At 41.0% G+C, this 14755-nt stretch overlaps 4 protein-coding genes across 4 annotated transcripts; all 4 read right to left on the bottom strand.

The window, feature by feature from the left end:
- Positions 1-1892: 1892 nt before the first annotated feature.
- LOC128870349 (uncharacterized) lies at positions 1893-2618 on the bottom strand. The gene has a single exon (XM_054112962.1). It carries the CDS (start codon positions 2616-2618, stop codon positions 1893-1895), a length of 726 nt encoding a protein of 241 aa, XP_053968937.1.
- Positions 2619-4264: 1646 nt separating this feature from the next.
- On the bottom strand, positions 4265-6742 carry LOC128870348 (uncharacterized). The gene has a single exon (XM_054112961.1). It carries the CDS (start codon positions 6740-6742, stop codon positions 4265-4267), a length of 2478 nt encoding a protein of 825 aa, XP_053968936.1.
- Positions 6743-8717: 1975 nt separating this feature from the next.
- On the bottom strand, positions 8718-9443 carry LOC128870347 (uncharacterized). Its single transcript, XM_054112960.1, has one exon. The coding sequence runs from the start codon at positions 9441-9443 to the stop codon at positions 8718-8720; it is 726 nt and encodes a 241-aa protein (XP_053968935.1).
- A 1646-nt stretch (positions 9444-11089) lies between these two features.
- LOC128870346 (uncharacterized) lies at positions 11090-13567 on the bottom strand. The gene has a single exon (XM_054112959.1). It carries the CDS (start codon positions 13565-13567, stop codon positions 11090-11092), a length of 2478 nt encoding a protein of 825 aa, XP_053968934.1.
- Positions 13568-14755: the final 1188 nt, after the last annotated feature.

Raw genomic sequence — 14755 nt, 5'->3', positions numbered from 1 at the left:
GAAAAAACGAAAACGAAAAGATGGCTGAATAGCCTGCACAAATCTCAATCAGAAAAACGAAAAATAGCTGTTGGACAAGGCTGTGGTCAGGCCACGAAAGGATGAGCAAGCACAGTAGCACAACACTACGAAAATTGTTCAACAAATTTGCGAAAAATCGATTTTTGTTTGAATTGTTTCCTTGTAAATAATCCGTATTTACAATACGATAAATTTATTTCACTTTATAATAATTTTAATTCAATTGAACTTCTTGTTCGAAAAAAAGGTATTCAATTTATTTAATTTTGTTTTTTAAATTTATTGACGATTTCGCATTTAAGGTCACACCCTTTATTATCAAATCCCAACGTACCCTTGTTTCACTTTCGCGGAGTTTTATATACGTATATTTGTATAGATGATTGTATATATGGTACATGTACACATATGGGAGTGTGTACATATATATGTATGTATATGTATATGCAAGAAAGTGAAAGGGTGATGCAAAAAATTGAGAGTGTTTATCAACAACAACCACAACTTTCAATTTATTGCACTTGTTACCTGTATAGGCTTATTGCAAGCCTTGACTTTCCTTTTGCAAAGGATGCAAGTGCAGGTCATTCCTGGCGGCGACAGAACCAGCGGTAGGAATTACAGCGACAGCGGGCGATGACGGCAGCAGCAGTGACCAGAGTAGCAGCGACGGTTACAGCGATGAGAGCAGCGGCGAGTATGGCAGTAACTGCGAGAACTGTGACAGCGGACAGTGATAGCGATGAGGGCGACGAACTGCAAATAAGCAGCGGTGAATTCCACTGTTTTTTTTTTTTTTTAGGAACAGAACTGAATTCTTAGCGGCATCCAATTACGGCACTTAGGTAATTTTTAGTTTTATGTGTTTTAGGGCTCACAGTTTCTTTTTCTTTTTTTTTTTAACGGTTTTTGTTTTTTTTTTTTTGTTTTTTATAAATTTGCCTTATTTTTGGCCGAAAACATTTATATACCACTGTGACCGTTTATATATACATATAAGTACCGCACTGTTTCAGCTATGCACTATGTATTTTGGTTTATTCTTTTTTATTTTTATTTTTTTTTTTTGTAAGCACAAATAGATAATTTGGCACGCTTTTTTACCGCCACTATTTATTAATTTACTGTTTTTAGTTTTATGTATATTTTATAATTTAAGATTTTTTTTTGTTTTTTCTCTATGTTCCATAAACACGACACTGTATTACCGCTGATACCGCTTCTCTCCTTATATGTTTATGTATGTATGTACACTATGTACTTGTTTTTTTAATTTTGGATTAAGTCACTGAACCTTTTAGTGAGGGTGGTTTTTATGTTAGTTTGTTTGCTTTTGTCACTGCACTTGATGCGAAACCGGACTTGCAAAAATGTAAAACGCGCAGGCAATTGTTGTTGCTAATTAAAGCACTTATTGTTTGTACATATATGTTTATTGTTTAATTTTATATTCTGTTTCACGCATCATGTCCCTGCTCGGGCGCCATGAAAAATTCTTAAGCCTTTTTAAGATTAGTTATTTTGGGGGATGCGCGAATACAACAATTGCCTGAAATATAAACAGCGAGCGCGTCGTTGTAAATTCACAAGTGACTTCTTTATTTTCTACTTCATGTTTATATAGGATTTCTTAGCCTATACTTAACTAACGGATCATATATAATTAATGTTATGTTATGTTATCTATGTTCTTATACATATATACATAGTGTTATTATGGCAGAATATACTTTGAACAATTTTATAAATTCATTTCGGATAATTACTTAAATTAATAATTAAAACTATAAAAATTCATTTCGGATAATTGCTTAATAATTAATAATTAAAACTATAGGCCATTTGGCGTAACACCGGCCACCTTGAAAGGCTCATGGTCCTTCAACGTCTGATGGCAGTACGTCGAGCTTGTGAACGGGGCGTTTAATTACGCCCGCTTTGGTTGCCACGTCTGCTACGCGGACCTTGCCGTCTTGCCCTGTTACGATTGCGGCGACGCGGCCGAGCACCCATTGCTGCGGGGGTGTGTTGTCTTCCTGAACCAGGACGAGGTCGTTCAGCTCGAGGTTGCGCTTCGGATGCAACCACTTGCTCCTCTGTTGAAGACCCAACAGGTAGTTCCTGGACCCCAGTCGCCAAAACTGTTGCTTGAGACAACAGACAAGTTGCCATCTGTCGCAGCAACGCATTGGGTCCATCGATACTTGGGCTGGTGGCAGCGCTCGAAGGGGGCACCCAACTAGTAGGTGCGCTGGTGTTAGGGCCTCTCCATCGTTCGGGTCCTGACTCAGTGGTACCAGAGGACGCGAGTTGAGTACGGCCTCGACCTCGACGAGCAGCGTCTGCAGTTCTTCGGCGGTGAGCAGCGCGTTGCCGATTGCGCGCACGAGAAGGTGTTTGGCGGACTTCACTGCCGCCTCCCATAACCCGCCGAAGTGCGGTGCCCTGGGTGGTATAAAGGCGAAGGTGAATCCTTCGTCCGTTGCGTATTTCTGCACTTCCGTTTGTTGGGCCTCGAAAGCATCCCTCAGCTCGCGAAGCCTGCGATCGGCGCCGAGGAAGTTGGTGGCGTTGTCGCTGTATATCTTCCGCGGCATTCCTCGGCGTCCAATGAACCTTTTTAGGGCGAAAATAAAACAATTAGAAGACAAGTCTGTTACTAGTTCTAAATGTACTGCCTTTGAAGTGAAACAAACGAACACTGCGATATATGTTTTTACTGGGGGTCTTCCTCGTATTTTTAATGTAGTATATACGGGACCACAAAAATCTACTACACATATTAGAAAGGGTCGTAGTGCACGAAGCCTATCGGCAGGCAAATTTCCCATTATCTGGGTTTTTGCAAACTTGAGGGTAGGGTGGTACCTTTGGTGAGTTTCATAATTTCTTCACCATATTCAACATGTTGAACCACCTGAATGACTTTGAGCAAACTTAATTTAATATCCTCAGCCGTCAGCATTTGTGTGAATGTCGCAGATGCGTTTTATCCATCTTAATATGTAAGCGACAATACGAAGCAGTTTTTGATGAGAAGATACTCTTTTGGTGAGTTCCATAATTGGATGTGATTCATTTGCTTAAACAACTAAAACTGTTGCGTTCCGTTTCTTCTCTAATGCTTCGTCTCCTGGAGAGAGCTGGAAGTAGGTGTTTGTTGGCCATAACGCAGGGTCTTCTAGGAGGAACTGTGGACCGCTAAACCAGATAGAATTATTCAATTCGTCCACGTTACAACCGCGAGACACTTGATCCGCGGGATTTTTCTTAGTTGGCACATGTCGCCAAGTAGCTTTATCCGTCAACTCTTGGATTTCGGACCCTCTGTTTGCAACAAAGGTCTGTAGTACAGATGGATGCGTTTTGATCCAATGCAAAACAATTTCGGAGTCTGTCCAGAAGTTTATATTTTCAATTGGCCGACTCAACATTGGCGCTATTCGTGACCATAATTTGGCCAGCAAGTGGGCTGCCGAGAGCTCTAGACGCGGAAGAGATTTAGTCTTCAGCGGAGCCACTCTAGACTTTGCAGTAAGCAGCGTACATTTCGTTCCACCAGCCGAATGGCTATGTATGTATATACAGCAGCCATACGCTCGTATTGAGGCGTCGGCAAAGCCATGAATCTGGCAGCTTGCACTCGACTCGGTATGTACAAATCGAGGAATGCTTATTGATGGTAGCTGCAGTAGATTGGCTTTGAAATTTTCCCAGCTGGTGTCGAGGTGCAATGGAATCGACTCATCACAATCTAGTTTTTGCAGCCAAAGCTCTTGCAATAAGATTTTTGCTTTGGTAACTAGTGGGGCAAGTAAACCAAGAGGATCGAAAAGACGAGCCGAAACTGATAATATGTTTCGCTTAGTGGCTCGTAAACTGGTAAAGTTGTCATTTAAGACAAACCGAAACAAATCTTCCTTCGGCAACCAATGGATTCCAAGTGTTTTTGTGGAGTCTGTGTGATTGAAGTTTAAGGCCTTCTCAGAACTCTCACAATCGAAAAATGATGGGTGATTTGAAAACCACTTAGATAAATTGAATCCTGCCGAGTTTAATATTTTAACTACCTCACTTCTAATAAGATCTAGAGATTTGAAATTATCGGATCCTGTAAGCAGGTCGTCTACATAAAAATCTCTTTTTATTGCCTTTGAGCCGAGTGGATACATATGTGTATTGGCATAGCTGAGCATTTGTAAACACCGTGTAGCGAGAAATGGAGCAGGCGCAGTGCCGTATGTTACGGTGTTAAGTCGAAAGATTTGAAGTGGCTCAGAGCGATGCTGCCCCACACTACAAGCTGAAAGTTGTTATCTTCTTCGTGCATGAGAATTTGGCGGTACATTTTAGTAATGTCCGCCGTAAATGCATATTTATGCAAACAAAAACGAAGAAGTATTGAATACAGCTCTTCTTGAATGGTCGGCCCAACCATCAAGATTTCATTCAACGCAATTTGAGAAGAGGTACGACTTGATGCGTCGAAAACAACACGTAATTTTGTCGTCGTACTTTCAGGCCCAAGAACGCATTGATGCGGAATGAAGTAGTGTGGCTCACTCGGGATCTTATTATTTGTTGGGCTCATGTGACCCAATTCGATGTATTCATTCATGAAGTCCAGATACATTTGACGAAGCTCTGGATCTTTCAAGGTCTTTCTCTCCAGGGCCTGACACCGCCGAGACGCGGTTTCATAGGAATTACCGAGTAACTTACGGTCATCTTTGAAAGGCAGTCTTACTTGAAGCCTTCCTGAAGGCAAAACTTTAGTAGTTTTTACGAAAAATTTTTCACACTCTATTTGTTCAGGTGTGAATTTTGTTGAGCTAGAAACTGAAGGTATTTCTTCCATCGCCCAGAACCTTTGGATAATGGAATCTATATTTGCTAGATCTTGTTCAGTATGGCATAATGTGCTACTGACTGTGGGAGGAGGACGTTGGTTGGAGGCGTATTTGCCAGACACAACCCAGCCTAAAAGTGTCTTTTGCAGTGTTGGGTGATTGGGGCTGGCCTTGATCTGGACTACAGCTAAAAGCTCGAAAAATGTTTCAGCACCTAACAAAAGATCTACCTTTTGAGCCTTGTGAAATTCTGGGTCCGCTAAGCTAATGTTTTTAGGAATTTTCCAGCCATTAATATTTACGTTACGATCTGGATGGCTGGCTGAAATGGATCGCATTATCCAAAACTGTGCCGAAAACTCATAATTATTGACCCGCGATTTTACAAACGTATTTAATTTCGTCCTTACTTTTTTGGTTGCATTTCCGATGCCGATAATATTTAAGGTCGTACTTTCGCGACGAATTCGTAATTTCTGCGCCAAATCCTCTGTCATGAAATTCACCTGAGATCCAGAATCCAGCAAGGCTCGTGCAGGAAGGTACTCTCCGGAGCTACCTTTTACGTTGACTACGGCTGTAGCCAACATAACCCGATCTGGCGTACTCGTCGTGTGCATGGCATGCGAGGTCGAAAGTTGTGGTGCAGTTGCAAAGGATACAGGGTACTGGTGCAGCAACGTGTGATGCGAACGGTTGCAAACACGACACCGATCCGCTTTGCACTTTGAAACTGAGTGCCCCTTTCGCAAACAATTTATACATAAGGGGACTGATTTAGCAAACTCAAATCGCTGCTGAGCAGAGAGAATTTTAAAAGTAGGACACGCGGGTATACTATGATCATTTGATTTACAGTGCGGACACACCGGCTGTTTTATATTTGAAGTCACTAAGGCAGCTTTTGTCCTTCCGGCATGAAGGTGGGGTTTCTGAATGCTGTGACTGCTTGACGGCTTTAGCCTCGACGTTGAGGCTTCATCGGCAGATAAATGTTGGTAGCGTTTATTTAATGCTGCCTCACACTCACGCCATAATGGCAGCTTATCATAATCCAACTGTTCCTCCCACTTTGACCGAGTAACGGTGTCAACTTTTGACATTACCAGATGAATTATGATAGCGTTTGTTATGTTTTTCTCGTCACCTAACGACAGCAACGAGTCGTAAACAGCCGACACTGTATCAATCATTGTGCGCAATGAAAGCGCAGATGGCTTTGGGATAGTTGGCAGTTCAAAAAGTTTGGAAGTTGTGTCCAAAAATATTAAGCATTTATTGTCGTAAACTTTTTTGAGACTAGCCAACGCCTTCGAATAATTTTCGTCCGACATTTGGAAGGCCTTTACCGCTCCCAAAGCTTCACCAGACAGACAGTTAACTAAGTGATTAAATTTTTCAATGTCTGGGATTGTAGGATCGTTGTGCACCAAACTCTCGAACAGACTCATAAAATTTTTAAATTCTGAATATTCCCCTTTAAATTTAGGTAGCAACATTTTCGGTAGTCGCGAGCTGTGAGGTGCAACAAAGGATATTTCGGCTATTGACGATTTATTTCTCGCCAGAATAGATTTTATAACGGACTTAGTTTCCACTATTAGGTCCTCTAACTCCCCACGGGCTATGTCTTCCTCGTCGATTTCTTCAATTTTCGACTGACACTTCATTAGCTTATCGCTATGAGAGTTCAAAATGTCCAGTCGACACTCCAATTCAATTGGATCTAACGACATTGTTTTATCGAGGAGACCCGTTTTTATGCGCACTATACTATTTTTCGCAGCAGTTCGCTGGCGCTTTAGTGATTTCAATTCCATAATCTCCTTACTTGGAGAGAGACTTGGAACTGCTGTCTTTGGCTTGCTCATTTTGAGTTAAATTATTTAAACTCCCCAAAAATTTGCTCAATGTCCACAGAAACGAAAAAATATCTGTGAGAGTTTGTGGCTGAAAAAACGAAAACGAAAAGATGGCTGAATAGCCTGCACAAATCTCAATCAGAAAAACGAAAAATAGCTGTTGGACAAGGCTGTGGTCAGGCCACGAAAGGATGAGCAAGCACAGTAGCACAACACTACGAAAATTGTTCAACAAATTTGCGAAAAATCGATTTTTGTTTGAATTGTTTCCTTGTAAATAATCCGTATTTACAATACGATAAATTTATTTCACTTTATAATAATTTTAATTCAATTGAACTTCTTGTTCGAAAAAAAGGTATTCAATTTATTTAATTTTGTTTTTTAAATTTATTGACGATTTCGCATTTAAGGTCACACCCTTTATTATCAAATCCCAACGTACCCTTGTTTCACTTTCGCGGAGTTTTATATACGTATATTTGTATAGATGATTGTTTATATGGTACATGTACACATATGGGAGTGTGTACATATATATGTATGTATATGTATATGCAAGAAAGTGAAAGGGTGATGCAAAAAATTGAGAGTGTTTATCAACAACAACCACAACTTTCAATTTATTGCACTTGTTACCTGTATAGGCTTATTGCAAGCCTTGACTTTCCTTTTGCAAAGGATGCAAGTGCAGGTCATTCCTGGCGGCGACAGAACCAGCGGTAGGAATTACAGCGACAGCGGGCGATGACGGCAGCAGCAGTGACCAGAGTAGCAGCGACGGTTACAGCGATGAGAGCAGCGGCGAGTATGGCAGTAACTGCGAGAACTGTGACAGCGGACAGTGATAGCGATGAGGGCGACGAACTGCAAATAAGCAGCGGTGAATTCCACTGTTTTTTTTTTTTTTTTAGGAACAGAACTGAATTCTTAGCGGCATCCAATTACGGCACTTAGGTAATTTTTAGTTTTATGTGTTTTAGGGCTCACAGTTTCTTTTTCTTTTTTTTTTTAACGGTTTTTGTTTTTTTTTTTTTTGTTTTTTATAAATTTGCCTTATTTTTGGCCGAAAACATTTATATACCACTGTGACCGTTTATATATACATATAAGTACCGCACTGTTTCAGCTATGCACTATGTATTTTGGTTTATTCTTTTTTATTTTTATTTTTTTTTTTTGTAAGCACAAATAGATAATTTGGCACGCTTTTTTACCGCCACTATTTATTAATTTACTGTTTTTAGTTTTATGTATATTTTATAATTTAAGATTTTTTTTTGTTTTTTCTCTATGTTCCATAAACACGACACTGTATTACCGCTGATACCGCTTCTCTCCTTATATGTTTATGTATGTATGTACACTATGTACTTGTTTTTTTAATTTTGGATTAAGTCACTGAACCTTTTAGTGAGGGTGGTTTTTATGTTAGTTTGTTTGCTTTTGTCACTGCACTTGATGCGAAACCGGACTTGCAAAAATGTAAAACGCGCAGGCAATTGTTGTTGCTAATTAAAGCACTTATTGTTTGTACATATATGTTTATTGTTTAATTTTATATTCTGTTTCACGCATCATGTCCCTGCTCGGGCGCCATGAAAAATTCTTAAGCCTTTTTAAGATTAGTTATTTTGGGGGATGCGCGAATACAACAATTGCCTGAAATATAAACAGCGAGCGCGTCGTTGTAAATTCACAAGTGACTTCTTTATTTTCTACTTCATGTTTATATAGGATTTCTTAGCCTATACTTAACTAACGGATCATATATAATTAATGTTATGTTATGTTATCTATGTTCTTATACATATATACATAGTGTTATTATGGCAGAATATACTTTGAACAATTTTATAAATTCATTTCGGATAATTACTTAAATTAATAATTAAAACTATAAAAATTCATTTCGGATAATTGCTTAATAATTAATAATTAAAACTATAGGCCATTTGGCGTAACACCGGCCACCTTGAAAGGCTCATGGTCCTTCAACGTCTGATGGCAGTACGTCGAGCTTGTGAACGGGGCGTTTAATTACGCCCGCTTTGGTTGCCACGTCTGCTACGCGGACCTTGCCGTCTTGCCCTGTTACGATTGCGGCGACGCGGCCGAGCACCCATTGCTGCGGGGGTGTGTTGTCTTCCTGAACCAGGACGAGGTCGTTCAGCTCGAGGTTGCGCTTCGGATGCAACCACTTGCTCCTCTGTTGAAGACCCAACAGGTAGTTCCTGGACCCCAGTCGCCAAAACTGTTGCTTGAGACAACAGACAAGTTGCCATCTGTCGCAGCAACGCATTGGGTCCATCGATACTTGGGCTGGTGGCAGCGCTCGAAGGGGGCACCCAACTAGTAGGTGCGCTGGTGTTAGGGCCTCTCCATCGTTCGGGTCCTGACTCAGTGGTACCAGAGGACGCGAGTTGAGTACGGCCTCGACCTCGACGAGCAGCGTCTGCAGTTCTTCGGCGGTGAGCAGCGCGTTGCCGATTGCGCGCACGAGAAGGTGTTTGGCGGACTTCACTGCCGCCTCCCATAACCCGCCGAAGTGCGGTGCCCTGGGTGGTATAAAGGCGAAGGTGAATCCTTCGTCCGTTGCGTATTTCTGCACTTCCGTTTGTTGGGCCTCGAAAGCATCCCTCAGCTCGCGAAGCCTGCGATCGGCGCCGAGGAAGTTGGTGGCGTTGTCGCTGTATATCTTCCGCGGCATTCCTCGGCGTCCAATGAACCTTTTTAGGGCGAAAATAAAACAATTAGAAGACAAGTCTGTTACTAGTTCTAAATGTACTGCCTTTGAAGTGAAACAAACGAACACTGCGATATATGTTTTTACTGGGGGTCTTCCTCGTATTTTTAATGTAGTATATACGGGACCACAAAAATCTACTACACATATTAGAAAGGGTCGTAGTGCACGAAGCCTATCGGCAGGCAAATTTCCCATTATCTGGGTTTTTGCAAACTTGAGGGTAGGGTGGTACCTTTGGTGAGTTTCATAATTTCTTCACCATATTCAACATGTTGAACCACCTGAATGACTTTGAGCAAACTTAATTTAATATCCTCAGCCGTCAGCATTTGTGTGAATGTCGCAGATGCGTTTTATCCATCTTAATATGTAAGCGACAATACGAAGCAGTTTTTGATGAGAAGATACTCTTTTGGTGAGTTCCATAATTGGATGTGATTCATTTGCTTAAACAACTAAAACTGTTGCGTTCCGTTTCTTCTCTAATGCTTCGTCTCCTGGAGAGAGCTGGAAGTAGGTGTTTGTTGGCCATAACGCAGGGTCTTCTAGGAGGAACTGTGGACCGCTAAACCAGATAGAATTATTCAATTCGTCCACGTTACAACCGCGAGACACTTGATCCGCGGGATTTTTCTTAGTTGGCACATGTCGCCAAGTAGCTTTATCCGTCAACTCTTGGATTTCGGACCCTCTGTTTGCAACAAAGGTCTGTAGTACAGATGGATGCGTTTTGATCCAATGCAAAACAATTTCGGAGTCTGTCCAGAAGTTTATATTTTCAATTGGCCGACTCAACATTGGCGCTATTCGTGACCATAATTTGGCCAGCAAGTGGGCTGCCGAGAGCTCTAGACGCGGAAGAGATTTAGTCTTCAGCGGAGCCACTCTAGACTTTGCAGTAAGCAGCGTACATTTCGTTCCACCAGCCGAATGGCTATGTATGTATATACAGCAGCCATACGCTCGTATTGAGGCGTCGGCAAAGCCATGAATCTGGCAGCTTGCACTCGACTCGGTATGTACAAATCGAGGAATGCTTATTGATGGTAGCTGCAGTAGATTGGCTTTGAAATTTTCCCAGCTGGTGTCGAGGTGCAATGGAATCGACTCATCACAATCTAGTTTTTGCAGCCAAAGCTCTTGCAATAAGATTTTTGCTTTGGTAACTAGTGGGGCAAGTAAACCAAGAGGATCGAAAAGACGAGCCGAAACTGATAATATGTTTCGCTTAGTGGCTCGTAAACTGGTAAAGTTGTCATTTAAGACAAACCGAAACAAATCTTCCTTCGGCAACCAATGGATTCCAAGTGTTTTTGTGGAGTCTGTGTGATTGAAGTTTAAGGCCTTCTCAGAACTCTCACAATCGAAAAATGATGGGTGATTTGAAAACCACTTAGATAAATTGAATCCTGCCGAGTTTAATATTTTAACTACCTCACTTCTAATAAGATCTAGAGATTTGAAATTATCGGATCCTGTAAGCAGGTCGTCTACATAAAAATCTCTTTTTATTGCCTTTGAGCCGAGTGGATACATATGTGTATTGGCATAGCTGAGCATTTGTAAACACCGTGTAGCGAGAAATGGAGCAGGCGCAGTGCCGTATGTTACGGTGTTAAGTCGAAAGATTTGAAGTGGCTCAGAGGGATGCTGCCCCACACTACAAGCTGAAAGTTGTTATCTTCTTCGTGCATGAGAATTTGGCGGTACATTTTAGTAATGTCCGCCGTAAATGCATATTTATGCAAACAAAAACGAAGAAGTGTTGAATACAGCTCTTCTTGAATGGTCGGCCCAACCATCAAGATTTCATTCAACGCAATTTGAGAAGAGGTACGACTTGATGCGTCGAAAACAACACGTAATTTTGTCGTCGTACTTTCAGGCCCAAGAACGCATTGATGCGGAATGAAGTAGTGTGGCTCACTCGGGATCTTATTATTTGTTGGGCTCATGTGACCCAATTCGATGTATTCATTCATGAAGTCCAGATACATTTGACGAAGCTCTGGACCTTTCAAGGTCTTTCTCTCCAGGGCCTGACACCGCCGAGACGCGGTTTCATAGGAATTACCGAGTAACTTACGGTCATCTTTGAAAGGCAGTCTTACTTGAAGCCTTCCTGAAGGCAAAACTTTAGTAGTTTTTACGAAAAATTTTTCACACTCTATTTGTTCAGGTGTGAATTTTGTTGAGCTAGAAACTGAAGGTATTTCTTCCATCGCCCAGAACCTTTGGATAATGGAATCTATATTTGCTAGATCTTGTTCAGTATGGCATAATGTGCTACTGACTGTGGGAGGAGGACGTTGGTTGGAGGCGTATTTGCCAGACACAACCCAGCCTAAAAGTGTCTTTTGCAGTGTTGGGTGATTGGGGCTGGCCTTGATCTGGACTACAGCTAAAAGCTCGAAAAATGTTTCAGCACCTAACAAAAGATCTACCTTTTGAGCCTTGTGAAATTCTGGGTCCGCTAAGCTAATGTTTTTAGGAATTTTCCAGCCATTAATATTTACGTTACGATCTGGATGGCTGGCTGAAATGGATCGCATTATCCAAAACTGTGCCGAAAACTCATAATTATTGACCCGCGATTTTACAAACGTATTTAATTTCGTCCTTACTTTTTTGGTTGCATTTCCGATGCCGATAATATTTAAGGTCGTACTTTCGCGACGAATTCGTAATTTCTGCGCCAAATCCTCTGTCATGAAATTCACCTGAGATCCAGAATCCAGCAAGGCTCGTGCAGGAAGGTACTCTCCGGAGCTACCTTTTACGTTGACTACGGCTGTAGCCAACATAACCCGATCTGGCGTACTCGTCGTGTGCATGGCATGCGAGGTCGAAAGTTGTGGTGCAGTTGCAAAGGATACAGGGTACTGGTGCAGCAACGTGTGATGCGAACGGTTGCAAACACGACACCGATCCGCTTTGCACTTTGAAACTGAGTGCCCCTTTCGCAAACAATTTATACATAAGGGGACTGATTTAGCAAACTCAAATCGCTGCTGAGCAGAGAGAATTTTAAAAGTAGGACACGCGGGTATACTATGATCATTTGATTTACAGTGCGGACACACCGGCTGTTTTATATTTGAAGTCACTAAGGCAGCTTTTGTCCTTCCGGCATGAAGGTGGGGTTTCTGAATGCTGTGACTGCTTGACGGCTTTAGCCTCGACGTTGAGGCTTCATCGGCAGATAAATGTTGGTAGCGTTTATTTAATGCTGCCTCACACTCACGCCATAATGGCAGCTTATCATAATCCAACTGTTCCTCCCACTTTGACCGAGTAACGGTGTCAACTTTTGACATTACCAGATGAATTATGATAGCGTTTGTTATGTTTTTCTCGTCACCTAACGACAGCAACGAGTCGTAAACAGCCGACACTGTATCAATCATTGTGCGCAATGAAAGCGCAGATGGCTTTGGGATAGTTGGCAGTTCAAAAAGTTTGGAAGTTGTGTCCAAAAATATTAAGCATTTATTGTCGTAAACTTTTTTGAGACTAGCCAACGCCTTCGAATAATTTTCGTCCGACATTTGGAAGGCCTTTACCGCTCCCAAAGCTTCACCAGACAGACAGTTAACTAAGTGATTAAATTTTTCAATGTCTGGGATTGTAGGATCGTTGTGCACCAAACTCTCGAACAGACTCATAAAATTTTTAAATTCTGAATATTCCCCTTTAAATTTAGGTAGCAACATTTTCGGTAGTCGCGAGCTGTGAGGTGCAACAAAGGATATTTCGGCTATTGACGATTTATTTCTCGCCAGAATAGATTTTATAACGGACTTAGTTTCCACTATTAGGTCCTCTAACTCCCCACGGGCTATGTCTTCCTCGTCGATTTCTTCAATTTTCGACTGACACTTCATTAGCTTATCGCTATGAGAGTTCAAAATGTCCAGTCGACACTCCAATTCAATTGGATCTAACGACATTGTTTTATCGAGGAGACCCGTTTTTATGCGCACTATACTATTTTTCGCAGCAGTTCGCTGGCGCTTTAGTGATTTCAATTCCATAATCTCCTTACTTGGAGAGAGACTTGGAACTGCTGTCTTTGGCTTGCTCATTTTGAGTTAAATTATTTAAACTCCCCAAAAATTTGCTCAATGTCCACAGAAACGAAAAAATATCTGTGAGAGTTTGTGGCTGAAAAAACGAAAACGAAAAGATGGCTGAATAGCCTGCACAAATCTCAATCAGAAAAACGAAAAATAGCTGTTGGACAAGGCTGTGGTCAGGCCACGAAAGGATGAGCAAGCACAGTAGCACAACACTACGAAAATTGTTCAACAAATTTGCGAAAAATCGATTTTTGTTTGAATTGTTTCCTTGTAAATAATCCGTATTTACAATACGATAAATTTATTTCACTTTATAATAATTTTAATTCAATTGAACTTCTTGTTCGAAAAAAAGGTATTCAATTTATTTAATTTTGTTTTTTAAATTTATTGACGATTTCGCATTTAAGGTCACACCCTTTATTATCAAATCCCAACGTACCCTTGTTTCACTTTCGCGGAGTTTTATATACGTATATTTGTATAGATGATTGTTTATATGGTACATGTACACATATGGGAGTGTGTACATATATATGTATGTATATGTATATGCAAGAAAGTGAAAGGGTGATGCAAAAAATTGAGAGTGTTTATCAACAACAACCACAACTTTCAATTTATTGCACTTGTTACCTGTATAGGCTTATTGCAAGCCTTGACTTTCCTTTTGCAAAGGATGCAAGTGCAGGTCATTCCTGGCGGCGACAGAACCAGCGGTAGGAATTACAGCGACAGCGGGCGATGACGGCAGCAGCAGTGACCAGAGTAGCAGCGACGGTTACAGCGATGAGAGCAGCGGCGAGTATGGCAGTAACTGCGAGAACTGTGACAGCGGACAGTGATAGCGATGAGGGCGACGAACTGCAAATAAGCAGCGGTGAATTCCACTGTTTTTTTTTTTTTTTTAGGAACAGAACTGAATTCTTAGCGGCATCCAATTACGGCACTTAGGTAATTTTTAGTTTTATGTGTTTTAGGGCTCACAGTTTCTTTTTCTTTTTTTTTTTAACGGTTTTTGTTTTTTTTTTTTTTGTTTTTTATAAATTTGCCTTATTTTTGGCCGAAAACATTTATATACCACTGTGACCGTTTATATATACATATAAGTACCGCACTGTTTCAGCTATGCACTATGTATTTTGGTTTATTCTTTTTTATTTTTATTTTATTTTTTGTAAGCACAAATAGATA

This window comes from Anastrepha ludens, chromosome X (genome assembly GCF_028408465.1).
Source record: "Anastrepha ludens isolate Willacy chromosome X, idAnaLude1.1, whole genome shotgun sequence".
NCBI classification, from domain to species: domain Eukaryota; kingdom Metazoa; phylum Arthropoda; class Insecta; order Diptera; family Tephritidae; genus Anastrepha; species Anastrepha ludens.
Note: the sequence above shows the minus strand (reverse complement) of the source record. Positions and strands in the feature narration are given on the sequence as shown.

Coding starts and splice junctions, on each gene's coding strand:
- LOC128870349 (XM_054112962.1), bottom strand. CDS start 2,618: ATGCCGCGGAAGATATACAGCGACAACGCCACCAACTTCCTCGGCGCC.
- LOC128870348 (XM_054112961.1), bottom strand. CDS start 6,742: ATGAGCAAGCCAAAGACAGCAGTTCCAAGTCTCTCTCCAAGTAAGGAG.
- LOC128870347 (XM_054112960.1), bottom strand. CDS start 9,443: ATGCCGCGGAAGATATACAGCGACAACGCCACCAACTTCCTCGGCGCC.
- LOC128870346 (XM_054112959.1), bottom strand. CDS start 13,567: ATGAGCAAGCCAAAGACAGCAGTTCCAAGTCTCTCTCCAAGTAAGGAG.